The sequence below is a fragment of the Muntiacus reevesi genome, chromosome 5 (assembly GCF_963930625.1).
Source record: "Muntiacus reevesi chromosome 5, mMunRee1.1, whole genome shotgun sequence".
In the NCBI taxonomy this organism is placed as follows: domain Eukaryota; kingdom Metazoa; phylum Chordata; class Mammalia; order Artiodactyla; family Cervidae; genus Muntiacus; species Muntiacus reevesi.
The window spans coordinates 76,754,415-76,780,159 of NC_089253.1; the positions used below are offsets into that span (position 1 = coordinate 76,754,415).

Here is a 25,745-nt window from a genome sequence, read left to right on the forward strand (position 1 = left end):
AGGCATTAAACCTAAAGCATGAACACATTAATTTTAGGTTATGCGGTAATTTGGAGTAAAATGAGAAATAACTATAACCTCAAAACTTAAAAGAGGTGGATATGAAGAAGTGTTCTTTTCATTCCAATTTTGTCAGTGCTGCAGACTTCAAGCTACTCAATGGATAAGGTAAAGTACTTTTAATAAAAGGTGTGAGAACAAAGAAGAGTCAATCCTTTCTGTAAACTTACAAACTGGTGGTTGTACATAGTTAGGATTCAACACTATACAAGACAAGTAAAGGTGACTTTATCTGGAGCAAACCTTTCTTAAATATTTTTTAAATAACCTTTTTTCTTTTTAAATACTTTTATATTGAGATAATTGTAGATTAAATCTTTTAGAAATCATGAAGTAACTTTTATTTTGTGGAGAGGGACAATAGGTGTACAAAAATTGAGTTAATATTCAGTCCATGAAATATTATCACCAGAGCTTCGTGGAGGGCCCTCTCATTTTATTTGGCCTTACTTAAAAAAAAAAAAATTCATTCCTGATGATTCACTGTCAATCTTTCCCCATGAAATCGATCACTCAATCTAATGTGATCTACACAGGTCCTTGGATATGTATATATCCTTATGAATTAGATATTTTGGGGTGTTGGTAATTTATATAAATGTGATTTTTGTTACACTTCAGCCATATTTTACCTATCTTTCTCCTATTTCCAACTCTGCTAACATAAACAGCAGTAAGCATCTCTATGGAACTGTGTTAAAATTTTTTTCTTAAGGAATAAGATGATTGGGTTAGATGGTATATGCTCACTCCATACTAAGACTTCAAAACAGTGAATTGAAGAAGATCGAAATAAAGCAAAACAATTTGCATGTTTGTCCTACCTTTCTTAGTGGTGATTATTTCCATTCATATAGAATTTATTCTCTTTCTCAGCTCTTATGTTCGTAATTTTGAAGAAACCAGTAGTAAAAATCATGGCAAATACAAAAAGCAGAAGAAATCCATTCTATCTCTCTCTCTTTTTTAACACATCATGCTTATAACTAGATTGAATACCTTCGGTGGAAAGCCAGTTGAACCAGGGCATCCCTTTTTCCTTAAGGTTGGTGTGTGAACTGGAAGTGGAGTAGAGTCTACAGTCTGAATCCAGGGGAAAAGAGGAAATAAATGTCATAAAACACTCCATCTATTTCAGACATCACTAAAAATAAATGTAAGTATAGCCAAACAAAATAGCAATAAGGAAAAATTATCTCAAGGAACTAAAATTCTTACTGTTGATAATTTAAATTCTGTCTGCAATATCTACAAATAAAACATTAATATTTGTTCAATTTGTAAAAGCTATTTCAGTCTGGAAATTTAAAAATAAGTAAGTTGTAAAAGAGAATCTATAGATGAACACAAGAAAGTCATAGCATCTCATCTACATAAAAATGAGAATATTAATTTTAATTTTCAAGTTCAACTAAAAATTAATTCTATAAAACATCTGAAAGAGTTTTTATCAAGATTTATAATAAAAATATTTAGAAGAATCCTTTAACTCCTTTGACTTCTATATACAGAATGCATATTACACATATGGAATACAATTCTGTGGATTTGTGTGTTTGTGTGCAGAGATTAAGAGAGAGTGAGCGAGCACCTGTGAGACAGATATAGAGATATACTGATTGATGGATTGATTAGTGGGATTTTGTGAAGAAAGTAATTTCTAAGAAGGGAGTTAGATTATTTAACATGATTGAAATTCAGAACTGACAGAAATTTAACTACAAGTTATATCTTTACTTTATGCAGTATTTCTATTAAGATATTTCTTTGAATAAAGGATTTTACTGGATGCTATTGTGGAAAAAAGAGAGATGACTTATTAGCAAAGTATAAAAAAAAATACACAAAGAATGACTTCCTCTAGGATGCTAAGTAAGCAAGAGGAAAAAGCTAGCTTTGTATAAAGTTACAGAATATTCTAAAATATTAAGAGAAAATATGAATGGTCCCTTTTGGTCTCTGTTACTATGTAAGCTCCAAAACCCAAATATTTTATACACATGATAGCCTTAAAATGGAATTTAGGTGGGCTTCTCAGAGTTTTCTATTTAATTGTGAGTTTAGTTCTAATTTCAAGCTTGAAAAATGTATTAAACTTAATTTAATATTTTTCTTTAAAAAAATGACATAACAGAGAGGAATACAAAAGTGTTTTTGAAAGCCAATAAAGAAAAATTCACAGGAAACAGAACTGTCACTTGAATTTACACAGAAAGTCCAAGAGAAGTTCTCAGAATTAAAAGGAGTGAACTAGGGGTGCCGAATCCAAGATCAACAGAATTCATAGAGAACAGCAACACCTAGTTTAGAAAACATTTTTAAAAGATCCCATTCACCACAGCAATAAAAACTTTAAGGTATCTAGGAACAAATCTAACAAGCAATTTGGAGCATATTGATGAAGAAAATAATGGAACTTTATTGAAGGATATAAAAGAGTACCTAGACATTGTTCATAGACAAAAAGGCTCAATACCACAAAGAGATGAATTCATTCTCCTTAGATAATTTATAAATTTAAATTCAATCAAAAGCTTTACATGGAACCTATATGCTGAACCTAAAAATCATATATAAAACTAAAGGGTCAAGAAGTAAAGGAACAAGGTACTTGGGAGTGGCTGATCATAACAGGCATCAGGAATTATTTTAAGGCTACAATAAGACAATGTGACATTGGTGCAGAAATAGACAAAAAGAACAATGAAAGAGAATAGAGAATCCCCAGACAGATCCATTTATATAAAAAGCAGAGATAGCTTTACAAATCAATAGAGGAAATATAGGAGAGCTGGTTGTTCATATGAGAATAATAGATTAGTACCCCATTTCTCATAATACCTTTAGTTTGTTTAAAGTCCTAAACATGTAAAAGCAAAATTTAAAAACTTTTAGAAGAAAATATGGAAGATAATCTTTATAACTGCTGCATAGGGAAGAACTGTTTTAAAAAGACAAAAAGAAGAAGTCATAAAAGAAAAAAATTGATAAATATAACTACATTAAAATAAAAACTGTTGCAAGACAAAAAGATATAAAAAATAAAATTTTTAAATAAGCCACAGACTGGAAGAAAACATTTGCCACGCATAGAGCCAGCTAGGAATTAGTATCCAGAATACATAGAGAACAATTACAAAACAACTGGAAAAATAATTCAATAGAACAACGGACAAAAGACATGAACAGGCAAATCACCAATGGTCAATAACACATAAAAAGATGTTGAATAACACTTGAAATCAGAGATATGCAAATTAAAACAAAAATGCCACTCAACACCCATCAAATAGATAAAAGTTAATGTCTAACAGTACAAAGGGTTGGAAGAATGTGGGGAAATAGAGGAACTCACTCACACACACTGCTGGTGGGAGTGAAAATTGGTCCAACCACTGTGGAAAATAATTTGACAAGATCTAGTTAAAGCTGAAAATGCATATTCTACACAATCCAGTAATTCCACTTCTAGGTATATATGCTAAACAAACTCTGCACATTTGCAAAAGCAGATAGCTGTTAGGATGTTCACTTCAGCATGAATTGTAATAACAAAAACTTGGAAACAACCTAAATATCCAACAACAGGAGGATGGATAAATAATTGTGGTATATTCATACAATGAGATACAATGCAATAGTTACAATGAATGAACTAAGCGGACATGTATCTTTATATGATGCAGATAACCTCTGTGTAAAATTTAAATATACAACAAACACTATTATATTATTATTTATGAATACAAATGAAATAAACATGTAAAAGTAAGGAAGAGAAGGAGTACCTCAATGTCAGGTTATTCAGATATGCCTGGGAAAGGTGAGGGGGAATGGTATAGGGTAGGATGTTTCAACTGTTTGGAATATTTTCTTTCTTTTTAATATAAATTTTGGAGCAAAATGTTTACACATCTTAAATGTGTGGGTGGTGGTTATGTGGGTGGTTGTAATATTATTTTCTGTATACTTGAAATATTTTAACATTAAGATAAAATGCATAAACTCAAAATATTAAAACAATGATAATCTAAAAAAATCAGATGGTGTCATCAACTTAACCTGTCTGAGGTATACACCATCGGGTTGGAAAAAAAATCAAGTTAGAATCTGACTACACCTCAAACTTCACTTCAGACAGCTTTCCAAAGGGGACTCTCTGCTTCACCTGGAATGCCAGACACAGCTCTGAAGACCAAGTCGGAGGCAAAGGAGCCATGTCAGAACTGTCATGCTTGAGTAAATAATCAGAACTGCATCTGAGTCAGGACGGCATTCACTGAGGAATAATATGTCATTCTGACTTGTTGAGAAAAATATCTCTGTTGAGAAAATTGACTAACTGGCTGTTTAAAATCATTTACTTACTTAAGGTGCAAATACAACACTATTTTTGCATTATTAAAAGGCAAGATTTAGCTGCATACCTATTGCTGATTAATACTTAGAATAAACTACTGAACTGCCAGCAGTGGCAGTTTTAAGTTCTGCTTATGAAGGAACAGACATGTCGTATCTTCATTAGATTTATTAGAATTAATATATGAGAATGGCACTGACACTGCTCTGTATCTCTAGTTTTATCTGATAATTCTAAAATTCACATAACTCTGTCCTCTGTTCAGTATAGCTCTCTACTTAAAATATAGACTACTTTAAAATTAAATAAAATTCTTATTCAGGTTGAAATTGGGGGGGGGCATTTTTTACTTCAGTTTTATAATCTTATCTGTATTATTAGTCAAATGTAATGATCTCCAATATACTGTGATTTATTACACAAAACATTTGTTAAAAGGAGGAGAGTCAGATTTCACTTGTTTTTGCAAGTCCCTCTTTCCTGACACAAGTGAAAAGTTGAGGAGCAAGACTGCTCCAATGAGGCACCTTAACTGGCTCAGCTTCACTAGATGTGGAAGGAGAGGTGGACCTTGACTGGATGTAAAACTTGACGTTCGGATTCCGTACATATGTGTTCTCAACGGGATCAGTCTAGGAAAATAAGTCAGGAAAAACAAAAACCCAAGAAATCACTTTTAAACAATGTGCAGCTCTTAGTAAATTTCTTCAAGGCATGATCATGGCAACATTCTCAAGAAAGGAGAACAAACTTCAGTCTGAATATTCACAATAGGGATGTGTCATTATACAGATGCATAACCACTAGCTTTAAAGAAAGGTTAAGATAACAACAGTTAACAAAATGCTCCAGTCTTCACCACTCATCTGTTACTTTGAGCTACTGTATGTTCTTTACTTGTATTTCACAAAATAAATCATACAAGTGAAATAAACGCATGGTACTTAACAGAAATATGTTCTGCAGATTAGGAATAGTTTTGTCCTTGGTAAGAATGAAACTTGGTTTGCTCTAAAGCATTAGTTGAAAGGAAAAGAAACTAACTTGTCAGCTTTGTTACTAAATTAAATCTTCTTTTTATTTTGCAGCAGTAGAAACAGTCACACTTATACTCAGTTGTACCCTTTTAACCAAGTATTTTTAGTTGCTGAAGATGCTTTGGGTTAAAATGTAGCATAAATGGTCCTATGGAACACATTGATTGATGATATACTCAGTTTTGCAAGAGGATTGGGTTTTTTAAACAAAAGGTAATGAAGATGACTTGGGAGGATTAGGAAATTGTTTCAAATATGCTGTACAGCTAGAACTAAGCTTAGATTAGTATTTGCTGTAAATCATCATTTATTACAGGTCAATAATAAGAGCAATCAGCTTAAGGATTTTAAATATGTACTAAAAAGGTTTTTTAAAAAATTTCTTTGTTATTATTATGGTTCCTATTTCAGGGACTGGCTAGCTGGCTGGCAAGTCCTGGAGTAGCCCTCTGCTGGTGCCCACATGTGGCCTCCCTTGGTAGTGGGCATGGGCAGGTATTCTGGCAAATTATAAGGGAAGACTTTGGTGGGGCCGACTAAGATGGCCACCAGTTGGGCCTTAAACCTTTAGCTGTTGGATGAGGGAGAAGTGGGGAGAAGAAGGACCCCAGGAAGGGCATCCAGGGGACTGGGAGTAGCAGCCACATACTAACAGCTAGGAGAGTACCTCATGTTTTAAAAACTGAACTACTGAGCTGACACATACCAGCTGTATGCTAGCTCAGTGTGTGAGATGTAGGTAATATCATAAAACTAGTATGCCTTAAAGGTGGGGAAGCCAGGCCTAGATTTTATCTCCTGACTCCAAACTCAGTACTCTTTGTTGTACCAAGGAACCTCTGCAGCAGACACATTCAAAACAATTTAGAGATCACAGAAGCTGACAAGGAAATTTGACCAGGAAGAGGAGAGTAAGGAAGCAAATGGAACTCCAGACAAATTTTGCCTAGCTCACAATTTCACTGAGGGACAGCCATGGAGAAAGTTATCCATCTTACCTGTTAATCTGAAATATGACCCTAGGTTGGGAATAAGGCAAAAAAAAGTCTTTTATTTTCTAAAAATCTCCTGGTCTCCCTAAGATTATATAAATTGCAAGCTGATAAAAAGTTTATGGGTGAGTGGGTTCAATTAAAATAGAATTGATAAGCAAAGCAACACTGATACATTTTACACTAATAAGAATTTTAAAACTGATTCAAATAATCAAGAGTTAATGATTTCATAAAGTTTCAAAGAAATGTCCAATTAGAGGATTTGCTACTTGAAACAATTGGATTATTTTAAGAAAATGTAAGATTCTGACCTGTCACACAGAAGCTTTTAGCTCACAGCTTAAAAGACATAAAATCAGAAGTTCCTGTGTGAAGGATAATGCTGTTTAAAAAAGAGAATTCAGAAACAATTTGGTTCTATTTAGGTTGAAATGGATTTTAAAATAAGACAGTGAGTTAAGACCATAAGAACTTTCTGGGAGAAGAAAATTTAATATAGCTAATATAGTGCTTTGTTCCTCTAGGTCCAATACTTTAAAAATCTTCAAAAATGAGAAAGGTAAGAGATTGCTGCTTCTCATAGTACTGGCTGAAACTTTAAAGCAGGCCTGCGCTTTGCGCCATAGGGACACAAGCTGACAGAAGTTGGACACACTGCTTTATATACTTGCTTGTGCTAAAATTGGGATATACCACTTTAAGCCATATGTGTTCTAATGAGAGGTTCCCATCATGACAACTGTCAAATCTAAAAATCAAATTGGTAGCTAAAATATTTACTAGCATACTTCATGACCCTATGAAAATGTGACATTATGACAGTTTAATATTGGCAAAGGAAAAAAAACATGATCACAGCTTAATCCATAATTACATAAATCAGTGACTCTTAAGGAACGATTGAGGCTTTAAGCACATACCTCTTGGCCCTTCCGAAGAATTACTGTCATTTATAAATCTTTTTCTCCTAACAAACTTTTGCTCATCAATAAAATGAAAAAACAACAGAAATGAGAACAGGTTTTAAAATTATTTTCCTAGTTGGAAGAGATCAAAACTGGTTATTCAGGAGTGGAAAACATTAAAATTTTAAAAATAACTCATCCTCAATACAGTAAAATAATGAAAATTTCCACACTAACTTTTTGGAGCTTTATGTTCTTAAAGTAAAAATAAATTCCAGAGATTAAACAAAATCAAGTTAATTTTGTTTAACAAAATTCAAAGTAAGAAATACTGAAATAATATTCTGAAATGGAATTAACTGACCAAATTAAAGAGGTGAACTATGCCATTTACAATGATACTGTGATTTAACAAAAATCATGCATATCTAAGTCAAGTTTAAAAATTACCACTTTATTCTCCAAGTGTGTTTCTCATAAAATCAAGGACACAAAAGTTTGGTAAAGATGAATGAACTCATGGCAAAAAAGTTTTGACTATCAAACTTAAAAAAAAGCTTCCCAGGTCTTTTAAAAGACTAATAAAAGTCAATAGCTAATTAGATTAATAGGTTTTAGTATTTTCTTTCCTTTCTGGATTACTACCAGTGTAAGCAACATCTCAAAAGAGGTTACCATTAACAAGAAAAATACAATACTGCTTACATATTCCCTTCAGCAAAATGTTAACCCCAATACAACTATGCTTTTTCAGATGTTATTAATTTTATCTATAATTACATGCTACCAATGCCTTTATAATCAATGCCTTATTCTAGCTACTAAAAGCAATTAATTTTACTGAACTTTCAGAATACTCAATGATTATATGCCAGGATTTACAGATAGCCTAAAACTAAGTTTAATAATTAATTGACAATGATTCAGGTATAATATGACAGCAAAGCAATTGATTAATAGCATATTAGTTACTTTTACCTTTAAAACAAATATAATTAATATTATATTAAAACTAAGGGAGTTAAAAATTCTTTGTTATAAAAATAATTATAGCATTAAATGTAAGCAATGACTTAATAATGTAGGAAAAGTAAATAAATATGATGTACCAATATATAATATACCAAAATATCATAGCAGAGATATCTTAAATTGATAATTGAGTTTATGATTATAGAAAGAATGATAAAAGGGGGAAAATAATAAAGAATAACAAATAGCTTATATTAATTGGACAGTATATTGTGATATAATCCAAAGGAAGACCTTGGAAACAGATCTTAACTGAATAGTATAAGCAACCTTGGTTCGATCCCTGGGTCGGGAAGATCCCTTGGAGAAGGGCATGGTAACCCACTCCAGTATTCTTGCCTAGAGAATTTCATGGACCGAGGAGCCTGGCGGGCTACAGTCCATGGGATTGCATTGCAGAGTCGGACACGACTGAGCAACTAACACACTAACAATAATAAGCAATTCACTCAATATTTATAAGCTGTGATCTACTGAGAAACCTCTCTATGTAAAAGTAATTCTTTTTCTATTTTTTGATTAACTGATTCTTTTTTCTAAGTAAACATACTTTAAGGAGTTATTCTGATGAGTAAGTATTAGAAATAGTTACTATACTTTAATGTCACTTTTACTTAGTGCTCTACTGCTTAAAAAAAAAAGCAGAAAAGCCTAATATCAGCATATTATTCACAGTGCATCACAATGTCATGTAAAAAGTCCATAATATTTCCTGAATTTATTAGGACTTCTCTAATGAATAACCCACAAAATGTGTTTTTAGAACAGTATGGTGAAATAGAACATTTCTTCCGCTTTGGCTCAGATCTGATTTTTAGATGACCCACTATTCCAGATTTTCTCAAATTATGCAATATGGCCTCCTTATAAATAATAAAAAGATCAAAAACAACTTTCTCAAATATGTATTAATGGGTCTTTTCTTCTCCAAAAATAACTATAGATTTGAACAAGTAGCAAAACATTCACAGAAGAAACCTAGTTTTAAAAGAAAAAGATACCAAGACTTGATATGAATTTGATAGAGATTTAAAAACAGTTCGCATCTAATACATTGTTTTGTATTGGTAAAGATAAAACTCAAAGTTAACAGAAAAAAAATCCAAATTTTCATCAATTTTCTTTAGCCTGTAGCTGGAATTATTTTAGAAACAAAGAGGAAAGTAACCCAATTTTTACTACTCAGAAACGTGTTATAATCTCAAGCTTTCAGTGAAATAGTTTTTTCTTTTAATTGTGCTTATGATTTAAACGGCTTCCCTGGTGGCTTAGATGGTAAAAGCATCTGCCTGCAATGCGGGAGACCCGGGTTCGATCTCTGGGTCAGGAAGATCCCCAGAAGAAGGAAATGGCAACCCAATCCAGTATTCTTGACTGGAAAATTTCATGGATGGAGGAGCCTGATGGGCTATAGTCCATGGGGTCGCAAAGAGTCGGACACGACTGAGCAACTTCACTTTCACTTTATGATTTAAAAACCAGTATTGCATGTCATTTAGATAACAGTAAGTAAATTTTATCATTCTGTCATTCTAAAACAAATCATAAATTACTGAAGGTTATGACCTGTAAATGTAATCTTACTAGTTACAAATGATGTAACTTGTTTCTCTTTAGGAAAATTTTTCCTTAAATTATTTTCAGCTTATTCATTTGAATATCTACTCTGGAGAATTTACACATGTTCTAAGGAAACACAGAATAAAGTCCAGTCACATATTGGCTATTTACATTCTCTGTTTTAATTTCTAAAGGAAAAATCCAAAAGATACTCAGTGTTTCTCACTATTAATGAAAACATAATAAAACTTTCCATAACCATCTGTATTCAGACATTAATAATAATATTAATAACAAATCTTTTTAATATTATGATTAACTAAACTAAACCACATAAAAAGTACATAAATGTCTAGATTATAAATGAGGCTTTAGAGCACATGGGAAATAAAAATGTATACCTCACTTATATAACATTTCAGTCACTTAAACAATTTTAAATTTATGAAAATATTATGTATTTCTTGTCTAAAAACACAGTACGTAACATAAAAACTGTATGCCACAGTTAGATTCGAGGTCATTGTTAGAAATGGTAACTATTTGTGTCCTGCTGTTTTCATGGATGTTTCCAGGGACTATTAAGGTCACTCATTATTCTATGTTTCTATTTAACTGTTGAATAATTGGTAACTCTTTAATCATTTCCCTCATAGACATTACCTGAATTCTTATCTGTCAAATATTCAATAAGGAAAAATTAAAGGAAGCCTGGAAAGGAAATTACCAAGCCTATCACATCTGCATTTAAAAAAATCATATGTAATTATAAGCCAATAGGCTCTAGAGTGTGTGACTTAATTATATCCTATAGATTAAAATATAAACTAAATAGCAGGGGTCTTATAACAGATATTTCCCTCAAAAATTTTTCCTTATTTAAAGAGTCACAAAAATATTCTGTGTGGTCAGAGATCTACAAGGCAAAAAACATAATTAATGGTAAATTTAACCAGAAAAACAAAATCTCTCTGAAGGATAACCTTATTCAAAAACAAACAGTTAATAAAGTAGTCAATCCACAGACTAATTATTTGAACCAAATATAACTCAACACACAACATTTTGGTCTTTCTTTCTAATTAACATATATTCAGATTGGATAAATCCAAATGCCCAAATATAAAAATAATAAGTCAATTAATCAGCAATCTTTTCATCAACTTCATTAATTAATGAGATATCAGTTGAAGTTGCAGTTCTACTTGCCATACCACTGGATCTGAACTGCTTATTCATTATTAAACAGTAGCTTGAAAACATACGCTATGCTAGGGTTAATCACGTTTATTTTACAATCAACTGTCCATCACACCTGGAAGATAAGGGCTCAGGAAGCTGTGGGTCTCTCCACAAGAAGACCGCTGCTTGTGGAGAGACTCACAGCTTCCCATGCCCGCCATAAACCAGATAATTCCCTTTAGAACTTTCCCAGTCCAAAATTATGGATTGAAGGTGCTGATCAACACCAAAAATCATGAAGGTGACGAGAGAAAATTTGAAATTTGTATCGATCATAGATTTTCCTTTTGAATGTTGTTATTTATATTACCTATGCAAACCAGAGCAAACCGTGTCAACTATCTTTTCAACTAGTGAGTCTGAATGTGTGTATGTTGGTATTGGGGTGGAGGCTGGTTTAGAAAAATTTGAGATCTTTTCACAAACAGACTCCCCATTCGGCACATATCAGAACCTTACAGCATAAAGATAGTGGCTTGCCCATTTCAGGTTGAGAAACACTGGATTGGGTTTAGCACAGGAAGATGGTTATAGCTTGTAATCAATACATATATAAAGAAAGCTATAAATGTTTTTTTCAATCTTGGAAATATCTTAGAATATAAATGATTATCAACATCATTGCCTCAAATCTCTAGACACAAGGTATTTGGGAATACAGCTTTGAACTATGCCAAAAAATATATCAAAGATTTCTCCAGAACTTATTTACAAAAATTATAGTCAGTCAGATCCATAACTTATCCCAAACCTTTTTTGAATTTTGCATAATGTGAATTATCAAGCTTTTTTTTTCTACATAATTAAAATCTCTACAAATCTCTACATAACTGCTTATATTGGATTATTTAGAAATTCAATTACTTTGTATGTGGCCAATTTAGAGAGCATACTTTAGGATCACTTTTTCACCCAATCAGAATAAAAAAGATACCTTACAATTTTAGTATTTTGGTTATAGAAATTTACATGAACATTCCTAAAGCTTTGCGGCCAAAGCCAAAAAACAACAAAAAAACAAAATACAGAAAAGCAGAGTAGCAATAGCAAGAGCAGCAGCACAAAGCATGCAATAAATGTAATACACCACAAAAACATCAGCATGTACTGCAACCACAGGCAAAAAGAATAAGAGAGGGTAGAGGGCATCGGGATGGGCACACGAGTGCAGTGGTCTCTTACACGTCTGCCTTTGCTAGCTGGAGTACAGGATGGAGAGCGCTTCAACAAAGAAAGGAGAAGACTGCGTTACAAATATCTACACACACGGCTCTCAAAGACTAATACTGTATTAACAGACAAAGCATATAAACGTACATATGAAGACATAGTTCTGATAGGTTGAAAGTACAGGCATTTTCAGAAAAAAACTGGAAGACAGGAAAGTAGAGAAAGTTGTTCAGGCTCCATCTAAGAGTGGTGATCAAGTTTTCATGGGACCCTGCACAGTCACCCACCAAGTAATGATCCATCAAGTTAAGGCCAATCTCTTTTCTGGAAAGGTTGGTGGTGGCAACTTGAAATAAGAGTACAAAAAGGATCTGAATAACTCTGATTTAGTGCCAGTAAGCATTTAAACAAAATATTTAATTAACTAGTTTTGCCTCAGGCAATTACTACCAAATTCTTACTCTTTTCAATGGTAAGTGCTAAATTAGGCCTTTAGAATTACTCCTGTGGAATTAACACAAAAAGCTACTTCAACAACATTGTCCATTCTGACTAGACATTAGGCTTAATCAAAAGAAGGACCTTTGCCTTTCTGACATTAAAGAATCAAGTATTTCAGAAAAGGTAACAATAAGTAGAAAATTACATAAAACTATTTTTAAAGTTTTTGAAATTTGTGATGCTCAAGCAATAGAGTGTCAAATATGTATCATATCTACTCATTTTTCTATAATCAATTCAACCTGATGTTTATTGAGGGTTTACAATATGCCAGGCACTTAACAGAGAGCACTGCAGTTCACAGACCGGTGGGGGAGCATCACACCACCACCAATGTGACGAATGCTGTAATAAGGGCATGTACAAAGTTTTTTGGGAACCTGGAGGGGCATGTACAAGATTTTTATGGGTACCTAGAGGAGTGAATTTATAAACTGAGTCTACAGGAGTTACAGAAGATTTAAGAGAAAACTTCAAGGATAAGAAACATCATTCAAGATTATCAGTTTTACTTGGATAATAACTGGCAGTTTGGTATACAGGAATTATTATTTCTTTCTGTAGGAAATTGGAATGGTAGGTGACAAACACTGTAACCCAAGAGTTAACAGCAAACTAGGATTAGAAAGTCTGCAGATTTCTAAACAAGTTCCTAGTCCAATCAGTCTTCCATTATAGTAGAGGCTAAAGTCTCAGGTTCAAACCAAGTTATACTCCTTCAGTTATTAACAGGAAATACCTGTCTCCCTCCATACTCCCCCAAATCAAACAATCAAACATTAATAACTCAACCACCAGCCCCTTCTCTAGCAAACATTTAATCTCTCTCCTCTCTCTTCCTTAAAAATTATAATAGCTAACATCTATCACATGTAAAATATATACAGGTACTTTTCAAAGAATTTACATATATCAACTTTCAAAATCCTCATAGAAGGATTAATATAAGGTATTACAATGCCCATTTTAAACGTGAAGAAAACAGATTAACCTGAAACAGGTCAAAAAACTGGTAAGTGGCAGAGGTTAAGATTCAAAACTTCATAGTCGGACTTTGCAAAATGGTATACATTCACTGCCTCTACTTCTGAGGTGCTAAGAGTTGGACACCACTGAGCCGCTTCTACTTCTGAGCCTCTCAATCACTTCTCCATACAGTACAATCTGGCTTCTGCTTTGACTGCTCTAATGAAATACTGTGAAGATCAGGGTCTCCTGTTTGTCTGATGGTACCAGACATATTGGCTGTACCTGAGGCTGCTAACCATTCCCTCTTAAAACTGTACTCCTTAAGTTTTTGTGATGCAACACTTTGCTGAGTCATCCCCTGTGACCACTGCTCCTCCTCTTACTGCTCCACCCTTCTCAATGTGAGAGATCCTGGGTTTGTGTTCTGACTCACCACTTTTCTTTTGCTACTAGGTTGGTGCAAAAGTAATTGCAGTTTTGCATTGCTGAACTTTGCCATTTGATATTGGAATATATTCTTAAATAAATGTGGTTATGCTATATACCATTTTAAAACACATTTCTTTATTTTTTTGCTAATGACTTATTATATGCTGTTTATTTTGTATTTATTTTAGACTACAGAAATGATGTTAGATAAAAAGTACACTTGAGTGATTTTTTTTTATTCGAGTTCAAAATGGGTCGTAAAGCAGTGGAGACAACTCGCAACATCAACAACGCATTTGGCCCAAGAACTGCTAATGAACATACAGTGCAGGGGTGGTTCAAGAAGTTTTGCAAAGGAGACGAGAGCCTTGAAGATGAGGAGTGTAGTGACCAGCCATTGAGGTTGACAATGACCAACTGAGAGCTGTCATCAAAGCTGATCCTCTTACAACTACACAAGAAGTTGCCTAAGAACTCAACATCAACCATTCTATGGTCATTCGGCATTTGCAGCAAATAGGAAAGAGTGAAAATGCTCTACAAATGGGTGCCTCATGAGCTGACAGAAAATAGAGAAACTGTCATTTTATTCTATGCAACAACAATGAATCATTTCTCAATCGAACTGTGATGTGTGACGAGAAGTGGATTTTATGTGAAACCAGCAACGACCAGCTCAGTGGTTGGACCAAGAAGAAGTTCAAAAGCACTTCCCAAAGCCAAACTTGCACCTAAAAGAGGTCAAGGTCAGCTTTTGGTGTTCTGCTGCCCATCTGATCCACTACAGCTTTCTGAATCCTGGCAAAACCATTACATCTGAGAAGTAGGCTTGGCAAATTGATGATATGCACTGAAAACTGCAATGCCTGCAGCCAGAACTGGTCAACAGAATGGGCCCAATTCCTCTCCATGACAATGCCTGACAGCACACTGCACAACCAACACTTCAAAAGTTGAACAAACTGGGTTGCAAACTTTAGCCTCATCTGCCATATTCACCTGACATCTTGTCAATCGACTACCACTTCTTCAAGCATCTCGACAACTTTTTGTAGGAAAAATGCTTCCAACACCAGCAGGAGGCAGAAAATGCTTCCCAAGAGTTCATTCAGCCCCTGAACCATGGATTTTTATGCTACAGGAATAAAAACTTATTTCACATTGGTAAAAATGTGTAGATTGTAATGGTTGCTATTTTGATTAATGAAGATGAGTTTGAATCTAGTTACAATGAATTAAAATTCACAGTCCAAAACCACAATTACTTTTGTACCAACCTAATACAATCCCTCCCTGGCAGATCTCAATCTAGTTTCAACTATGTTGATCATTCCCAAATTTGTACTGCCAGTTTCTGTTCACTCCTTTTCCTTAAGCTGCTGACTCATATAGAAAACTATCTGTCGAACATTTCCACATGCAGGTCTCTCGGCACCTCAAATTTAACTTGTCCTAAAGGAAGCTGGTCACCTTTCTCCTCTGTTAAGATTTTTAATAATTATTACATATGGGACTGATTAAATATAAGCTCCTTAATATCTCCCTTCTACTCCCATGATATGCAGTCTGTATCTTTTATTACTGTACTTCTTCCATGGGTATTATAAGTATTTAGATGTCTTTTCCATCAGATCAGATCTTTAAGGGCAGGAAATACTGTATTATGCTTAGCATAAAACTTGTAAACTTAAAAATTCTTAATAAATATTGAATGAATCCTTCTGAAATTATATGATATTTAACCTAACTATTTCTTATGGCATTCACCATTTTCTACTTCATATAGTACATAACAGTGTATTTATTTTTTCTAATAATAAGATAAGTATTTGAGGTCTACTTCTATGTCTGATTTATCTTAGTATCTACCACTGTGAACAGCAGAGTACCACACGTGTAAAAAGTGCTAAAATATTTAGCATAGAGAAACCCTTACATATTGGCTATACATATTCCGAAAGTCCAGATTATGTTAAAATCATGAGACAGAACATTGAATAGCTCAAATTATATTACCACTGTATGCAAAACAAGTCAAAATATCTCTCAAAACTATCTTTGCATATGAAGGACAAGAGGTTTTCTAAGCTAACAGTGATACTAAATCACCATTGTAATAATGTTCTACCCCAAGTGGCTATGTAGAAATCAGATCATTTTTACATTTTCAATAGAAAAGGGCAAGTTACATTTTCTGATGGTACAATTAGAGGAAAACACACACACTCTTAAACCTCTTGAACATACCCACACATATCATGGTTTTCTATAAACACCGAAATTGGGTCTCATAGCAAGCACTGGAAACCAGTATATTTTCTTAAGTGTGCAATCATATACCATTTCATATCTAGATCTATAAATTGCTACCAGAACTTCAAGGCTGATTATGGGAGTAAGCATGATAAGCAGAAACCAAAAGAAGTAATTTATCTTATGGACACAGAATTTGGCTAATAGATTCTAAGGTTTCAGTTAATGTATATCAGAGGTCTTATTTAATAAAAAATCGAAGAGATAAAAGACTATGTAGTCATGCCTGCTTTCCTCTAGTTACCCAAATATATTATTGATATAATATATGATATATAATATATAGTATAACATGCTGCCTAAAATAGAGATGATTACATGTGACAATCTTCTGAAATTGAAAATTTCAAGTCAGATAGGACTTAATATGTGGAAGTTTTAAAAAAACAAAAATTAAAGAAGGAAATTATAGAAATTTCATTATTTCTTAGAAGGATCTAGGCCTAGCTTCAGCCATAGGATTAAAAACTCTTTACAATGCATATTTCAGAATTTCATCTTTCATTGATTCTCATGTGTGATCAACTTTCCCCGGAATCAGTTAACCCATGATGCCAAGCTGCAGATTTCCTTGGCTGCCTATGACAGAATATGAGAGAAGCTGGGGGGAGAACAATGTTAAGAAGCAAAACATACATGAAGGAACCTACTAGGGAGTCAAGACTGAAATTAAATATTTTGGGACACCTTAATAAGCTTTTAAAGGAGGCCAAAACCAAGAGTAGAACTCAGCTTGCCAATACTTTCAGGCTACTCTTCTCTTAATATGCCAGAATGCAAGAAAAGAACACATTAGGAGTACTAGACAATTGGACTAAATGTCTAGTAAATAAAATAAATTAAAATAAAATAAATAAAATAAAATAAAAACTATTATTTATTCCTTTATGTCTGACCTTTATATTCTAGAGCATTAATTCCTTGATTAACTCTTTTCCTCAGTACACTAGAGTAAGACAACCTCCAAAGAGCAAGATGGTACATTCTCATTTGCCAGATAAGTGGGCAATTTTCACACCTGTGAATTTAGCCTAAATGAACAGAGAGTAGACCTGTAATTTAATAAAACTCAAAATTTACTTTGCATATACTTAATATATGACAATATGTTTATCAAATATAAACAGCAACTAATTCATTTATATAACTGTACTTAGTACTCCTTTAATATAGTCAAGTACTTTGGGGGTTCACTTGAAAAGGAGAAAATGAGTTGAACAGAATGGCAAGTTTCTGTAAGCTTAGTCTGAAATAATTCCTTGATCTGCTACCGTGGGAACAAAGGGAACAGCTGGGAGGAAATTCGAGCTGGTGAGCTCCACTGCTCCCCACCTGTATGTAATCTAGAGACGAGGCTGAACCTGATATGTAGTTATCATAAGCAGTGTACGATTGGGCAAGTGGGGCTGAGAGGAAAGATGAGGGTAAAAGAGGAAACAGTTTTCACAGCAGAAAGGGATCCTGGTGTCTGTTTGACTGCTGTCTTACTGGCTCATATGGGCACGCCTTACCCAAGAGACTACTTATCAAAATGGCCTCAGTTCCTTTCAAAATTAACTCACTTCCCTTTTATCTGCCCTAAACAATGCCATACATAACCCCTTTATCAACACTTCCCTATTACTCCTAAGACTGAGAATCCTAGTCACTGTCACTAATCGGGGAGTAACATATCTACTGGGCTTCCCAGGTGGCTCAGTGGAACCCTCTTAGACTGCTGGTGTGAATGTTAACTAGTACAGCCACTATGGAGAACAGTGCAGAGATTCCTTAAAAACCTGGAGATAGAACTGCCATACAACCCAGCAATCCCACTGCTGGGCATACACACCAGAATTGAAAGAGTCATGTGTACTCCAATGTTCATCGCAGCACTGTTTACGATAGCCAGGACGTGGAAGCAACCTAGATTTCCATTGGCAGATGAATGGATAAGAAAGCTATGGTACATATACACAATGGAATATTACTCAGCTAAAAAGAGTGCATTTGAATCAGTTCTAGTGAGGTGGATGAAACTGGAGCCTGTTGTACAGAGTGAAGTATGTCAGAAAGAAAAACATCAATACAGTATATTAACGCATATATATATATATATATATATATATATGGAATTTAGAAAGATGGTAACGATGACCCTATATACAAGACAGCAAAAAAGACACAGTTGTAAAGAAGAGACTTTTGGACTCTGTGGGAGAAGGCGAGGGTGGGGTGATTTGAGAGAATAGCACTGAAACATGTATACTACCATATATGAAACAGATCACCAGCCCAGGTTTGATGTAAGAGACAGGGTGCTCAGGGCCAGTGCACTGGGATGACCCTGAGGGATGGGATGGGGAGGGAGGAGGGAGGGGGGTTCAGGATGGGGAACACATGTACACCCATGGCTAATTCACGTCAGTGTATAGCAAAAACCACTACAATATTGTAAAGTAATTAGTCTCCAATTAAAATAAATAAATTAATTAATTAAAAGAAAAAAAAAAAAAGAATCAGCCTATAATGCAGGAGATGCAGGTTTGATCCTTGAATTAGGAAGATCCCCTGGAAAAGGAAAATGACAACCCACACCAGTATTCTTGCCTGGGAAATCCCATGGATAGAGGAGCCTGGCAGGCTATAGTCCATGGGGTCGCAAAGAGTCAGACACGACCTAGCGACTAAACAACAACATACCTATCTACTAGTGAGAGTGCTGTGGTATATAATGACTAAAATCACTGGGCTAAAGATTTTCTAGGGTTCTTTTCTCCTTCCAAAGTCTGTTATTCTACATGTAGAAAAGTCCAAATGCCTAAGCTCCTTTGAGTTACAGAAGTAGAGTGTGGAGAATGTATTCTGCTTTGTCTGAATCAGAGGGAAGGAAAGACTGGTGTTACAAATGCTCCTTCTCTTCTGTTAAGAGCTGTCTAAACAGTGTAACTTAAAAGGTAAGCAACTTATTCCAAATGTATTTCAAGACTGCCACAAATGCTAGCATTCATCTGAATTCTGAATAACAGACAAAACATACTGAGGAAAAACTAGAGATAGGAAAGTGATTAGGCATACTATAAGTAAAATAATTATAGTGTTAATAGGACTGTGTGTGGGGGGTGGAGGATAAAACCAGAAGGTAATTTTGGAGGAGGGGAGGCACTGGTAGTAAAGCACTGAAAAATTGGAGGGCGGGAGGAGGGCACTAGGTTACTAGGAGAAGGACAATGACGTGTGGACACAAAAGAAAACTGCACTTGTATAATTTTGCTTAAAACTAACCTTATTCCCTCCTATACCTACAAACTCCAGCTGCAATTCAATTTTAGGTCTTCAGCACAATATTTTTCTTTTCTATAGCAATGAGACAGGAAACAGAAAAGAAGGAGCAGAGGATGTATTCTATGGGTTAGTTAATAGAGTCTACTTAGTAACAGAGGGCAGTCACATATTATAAACAAGATGCACAACAGCCTAACTAGTTTGGGCACACAGGACAATCAAGATTTATTTTCATCCTTAAGAATCCAAGCATTTAAAAGTAATTAGAAAGTCAAAGAACCTGAGTTTTATCTATTAATACTAAATACCTTCGATGCTGAACCTAAGCATGCCGAAGATTGAATACCATTATTCTATTATGATTTTGAGGATGAAATGGATGCTAATGATGAAAAGGGTAGTCATAGTTACAAACTATGAGGAGAAATAAGAGGTTTATGCCATAAAATATGAATTAAGAATACAAAATATTTTTTTAAATGGCAGCTTACGGATAGTCTTCACCCTGACATGAAAAATCATCTCCAATAGTAATGCGATTCAATAGGAGGAAAGTACAGTGATTCATATTGGTGGTGAATGGAAGGCTGAGTGGTAAAGAGCTTAGAAAGTACTCAAGTGAAACTGAAATTGTGGACAAGAAAGGAAGCTAAAGAGAACACAGCAATGGAGAGGAACTGGCCTATTAAGAGTAATGAAATAATAACCAATATCATTGAAGGCATTAAATACATTGTCACTTTAAATTTTCAAACAAGATTATGAGATTAGTACTATTATTATCCCTGTTTGTCCAATAAGCAAACCAATGCATAGAAAGGTACCAAGAAAATGTCAGCAATACGATTTGAATCAACTTTAGTGCTTCAGCAATAAATGGAGAAGAAAGTGCTTAGGAAGCAAATGAGAGGAAAACTATGCCCTTAAAGAGCTGGGGCCTGAATTATAAACATTCAGCAGTCTTTGTGAACTTAGCTCCTGCTTATTTTATAATAGGAGTTCCTTTGTTCTGCTTTACAATTTAGATCTGAATTGAACTGAATTGAATCTATGAATCTATGCTGAGTAATAGTGGGGGAAGGATAAGAAAGGATATTACTGGAGCATGAGTAAAAGTGGGAAACTTAGACACTACAGTGGGGTGGTGGTGGAAGACAGCATGTGAGAGCAGAGATGAGACAGCAGTGGGCTGAAGTGTACTTTTGTTGAGAAGAGCTAATCTATTTATCAAAATATCAAAATACTACTCCTGTGCTTTACATTCAGAGATTTTTGTGAGAGAAAAAGGGATGTAGAAAAGAGTTTGTTAGAAAGAAAAATGAAAATAGTGTTGTAAGAGAAAGAACAATTAAAATGTTTGTTCAGATTTCCTTTCCATTCTTTTTAAGGTGAATGTTATCTATATGGAAATACCATACTGAATATTTTAGTAAAATATACATCAGATTATAACATCAAATATTATTATGTATCAAGAAAGTTCTCTTTTTATCACACTTTAAAAAACCATAACTAGTATAATTATTTATCTCAAGAATAGTAAAACAGTTTCCATTTAGAATGAAAAGGTGTGCATTTTGGTATAAATATTTCAAGAAATTAAAAAAAACACTCAAAAATATAGATCAGGATTTTTCTTTAGTAAAAAATTATGATTTTCAATGTAAGAATTATATTTAACAAAACACAAAAAATAAAACATTAAGAGTTCCCCTTGATTTAAAAAAGTTATATGCACTGCATTTGTATCTGAACCCATTTTATTTCCTAATTTCTGCAAAGATAGAATGCTCAATAGGAAAATGTAATGCTTCACAACAAGAATTACTGTGCCATTTAAAGCAGAATAAAGAATGTATATGTCAGGTATTTCTGTAAGAGAACAATACACATTAGGAACTTCTAAATTATTGAATCTATAGAATTAATTTAGGAGAGAAAATGATAATGCAGTCAATTTACAGTGCATATGTTAACTAAAATCAATTTTTACATTAGAAGAGAAATTCTGTCAGCATTAAAAATTGATTTGCACTCAACTATTGTGTTATGTATGATAAACTCTATTGGAAAAGTTAATGTCACTTTTTATTATACCACCAGAGGCTTGCTTTTAACTAACATATAAACCAAGTAGTAAACTGCTGGAAAGAAAAGGGAAATGTGAAATTGAAACTGCCTTGAAAAACAAAATTGAGCAATTATTTATATCTATATAGCTATATAGTGACAATAATCAAATAAGCACTCCAGTCTTCAGCACTGTTGCAAAGAATGGAACTACAGAGATTCTCTGATGGCCAATGCATTTTTTAAAGTACATTTTTATTTTATTATATTTAATAATGATAACTCTTCTTTGTATCTAAGGTAAGAAAGAAGCACATTTTGGCTCACAAATTATCAAGTGTGATATTTCTAAAACTGACTGCATTACTAGGTAAATTCTTCATATCAATTCACTGATCTCTTTTACTGAAGGATGCATTTGTTTGAAAATCAAAGACTTACGTCATCCAAAAAATCAATCAGTGAAGATGAGGAAGAAGAAAAGGAATCCTATTTAACGAATACAGCAATAAAAAAATAGAAAATATGGATGAAGCAATTTAATAAGAACAAATAATAAATCAAAAATTTTGTAGAACAATTGAAAGGCAAATGACATTAATTCAAATAAATAAATGAGAAAAGCAGTTATTGTCATTGTTTCTCAAGAAACTTAGAAATTCATTAGCTACGTTTTAAGGAGTGATTCTTTTTCCCTTTCCCAAAAGAATGAAATACAATTCATATACTGTGCTCAAGGTGTAATAAATTAAAGCTCATTGCAAATCATTATTAGTTAAATTAAATGGAAGCACTTTAAAAGGTAACAACTAAAGGTAAACAACAGAATCTCTGCCTTCTAACTGTTCCCACTAGAATGTAGGCTTCCTGAGGGGCAGGACTTTATTGATTTTGTCACTATTATATCTCCAGCACCTAAGTGCCTTGCTCAGATACGTACAATTATCTGTTGATTAATATATAATTACTAACAAATTTTTTCTGAGATAAAAAGTTCAACCATAAGCTTTTTTCTAGCAAAGAATTTAAGTACCAAAGAATGACAGAGTCACACAGTCACTATTTCATTATTCTGGAGTGTGCCAAATAAAACTCTATACGTAAAACTTTTAACAAAAAGCATTCCTTTGGTATACTTCTTAAAAACTCTATTGATTTGGAATTGGAACCAGCACTGCCCTATTGTGAGCTCAGACATTTTCACTTGCTTTTTTTTATTGTGGCTCTATGCTTTGGAGGAAAAAAAAAGTTAAAATTATTTAAAGTTAGGATCTGTTCTGAACTTACTGTTCCTCAGGGAAAGAGATGAAATTTCTTTTAAATCTTACAATGACTCTCTTATTTAGATCTTAGATATCTCTTAAGTACAAGAAAAGTTTATGATTAAAGTTTCCATAATATTGCAGGACATATCTTTCTTTCATAATACATTTTTATTTATATAAGATTCTAGGTCCTCTTATATGGGATGCAATAAAATTTTTATTGGAAATAAATTTTAAATCACAAAGTAAATTTTAAATCGACCACAGGGGATATCTGAAAGGTTTAATACTTACTTCAAATTGATCCAGAGCATCGGTAGGCGTATTCAAAAATGCCAAGAAAGAATGCTGTGAGTCTTGGTGCTCTATACCTAGAAGACAGCAGCAACTTTTCTTAAAACTAGAACAATTAACACTAATTTTCATGGATGACCTTTCCTGTCTGAATCTATTAAAAAGCTGCTTGCAAGCTACCATATTTTAAAACCAATTAACATTATTAACTCCACATATTAATAAAACTAAAATACATTTGTGTTTCTTGTACTATGACTCAATAGTTAAATTACATCAATCTCTAGGAAATACTTGTTTCTTGACTTACTTGAGTTCTTGAATTTCTTTTCCTGTATAGTACACCATAAAAAGCACATTAAATCTTTTGGTAGACTTTGGAAATTTTTTAAAAATAGGACTCTGGTTAGGTCTGATTTTTCTAAGGTAATTTAGCACCAAACAAGGTTTCCTTTCTGAAATACTTTCATCACGTATATAGTATACACCAATACAAATAATCTTTAATTTAAAAAATGCAGCGGTAAATCAAACTTATTAAATTATGAATAAACTTTTGCTCAGACTTCAATCTAATTTCATTTACTGTTTTATTGACAAACTGCATGACAAAAGTTTGTCTGAGAAAAACTAGGGCTGGAGAATGAGGACTCCAAACCTGAGCTTTTCTCAGACAAATTTTTAAAAAATCGATGCATATCTCTTGGCTATGGTATTAACTATAACTGCATAATTTCCAAAATAATTCTTAATCATACACATATAATGATAAATACTAGGGAGGAAAAAGGAGAAACACCAGTACACATCTCCATATCATTCTTATCTCCATATCATTAGGACTAAACTGATCCACTAAACTGGTATCAATTTATGTGCTTTTTTGAATTACTCTCTAATAATATACCATGGTTGCCGAACATGGCAGTGTAGAAATTTGTTCCATCAATAAATGTTTGCTGCGAGGGATTTTGCCAAGCCCTGTCTACATACTGGAGATACAACAGTAAAGAAAGAGACAAACAAAATCCTTGCCTCATTATATAAAAATTACATTATATTATTTAAATAGATCACTTTATAACATTGTGAAATTTTATTATTCTGCAATGCTCAAAATTCAAATAAAAGCCATAGGCTAACATGCAATGTAATAAATTTAATTTCTTCTTTTGCAAATTTCGATCTACTATAAAATGATGCAATCAATGCCAACTGGTTAAGTCATACTCCTCACTGCTCTCTTTTCTATATAAATTGCTTTTTGAGCCACAGGTCCTCCATGTCTTATATACTTTTTCCTCTACTTGCTAAATAATGCAGCTCCCTCCATTCTTCATATGTGAAAATTAAAGCTTGATTCTCATTTTGGCATGATGCCTTATGCTCCTAATCTGAGTTCCTAATTCACTTTTTCTAGATTCCTTCCTTTCTCATTCATAACAAAAATTTATTGAACGTCTACTACTTTTAATGGCTTTTTTCATGTTTACTCCTTTGTGTGATTACTCTCTTTCCTCCACAGTTTTAAAAGCAGATGGAGAGACCCAACCAGCTTTGTCACTCTGTGTCATAGGACTGGGAAATAATAGGGCAGCAGGTAAGTGCAACTTAGAGCCAATTAATTAGGTCAGTATTCAGCCAGGAATACTGTCAGGAAAATGAATTTCTAATAACTGTATATAATAGATCCTTTCATTAAGAAAATAACATTTTGAATTTCTAAAAATTAAATCTTCACATTCTTTACACCCACATGATGGAAAGAAAATTAAAAGTTCATGTAATAAAGCTACCAAGCACTTTGAGTTACTTTTTACATTAATTATAATGTGCTCAAGTAATATTTTCAGGAAAATGGGAATAAACTCTGAGAAATCCCATAGGGCAAGCAATTTGAGTATCATATGTGGAAGAAGATATAAAAATGTCAAAATAATTCTTTGTTATTGAACTGCCTTTCTAATACTGGATTAATCTAGTTATTTCTACATTATTTCTTCAACTACCCTGAGAGCTAATCCTCTACAACATTTGAGAATAGTATAAAGTATATGAAAAGAACAAATGTTTCCAATCACAAAAATATTGTTCAAGATATAGTCCATGGCCCTGAAAAAATAGTTGAATATGGCAAAATGAGTTTTCTCTTATGAAATCTTTAACACTGTGTATCAGGTAAAACAAAATAATTCAGAGACTTTATCTACCAAATATGTGCATGTGTGTACCATATATTCATACATGTGAACAATTCTCCTACCTACACATTAAGCTGA

The 25,745-nt window shown here is 33.4% G+C and overlaps 1 protein-coding gene across 10 annotated transcripts in view; it reads right to left on the reverse strand.

Moving 5' to 3' along the window:
• Window positions 1-25,745, reverse strand: part of CDC42BPA (CDC42 binding protein kinase alpha) — a 292,676-nt gene that overhangs the window by 37,258 nt on the left and 229,673 nt on the right. For 3 of the 10 annotated variants that reach the window (XM_065935568.1, XM_065935562.1, XM_065935566.1), the window contains 4 exons: window positions 23,467-23,543; window positions 12,374-12,412; window positions 4,948-5,052; window positions 1,060-1,143 (listed from right to left, as the gene is read on the reverse strand). In XM_065935568.1, the coding sequence (XP_065791640.1) occupies window positions 1,060-1,143; window positions 4,948-5,052; window positions 12,374-12,412; window positions 23,467-23,543 (305 nt within the window). Of the gene's footprint in view, window positions 1-1,059; window positions 1,144-4,947; window positions 5,053-12,373; window positions 12,413-22,348; window positions 22,397-23,466; window positions 23,544-25,745 lie in introns of all 10 variants that reach the window. The other 7 variants (XM_065935565.1, XM_065935570.1, XM_065935569.1 and 4 more) reach the window with 4 other exon arrangements.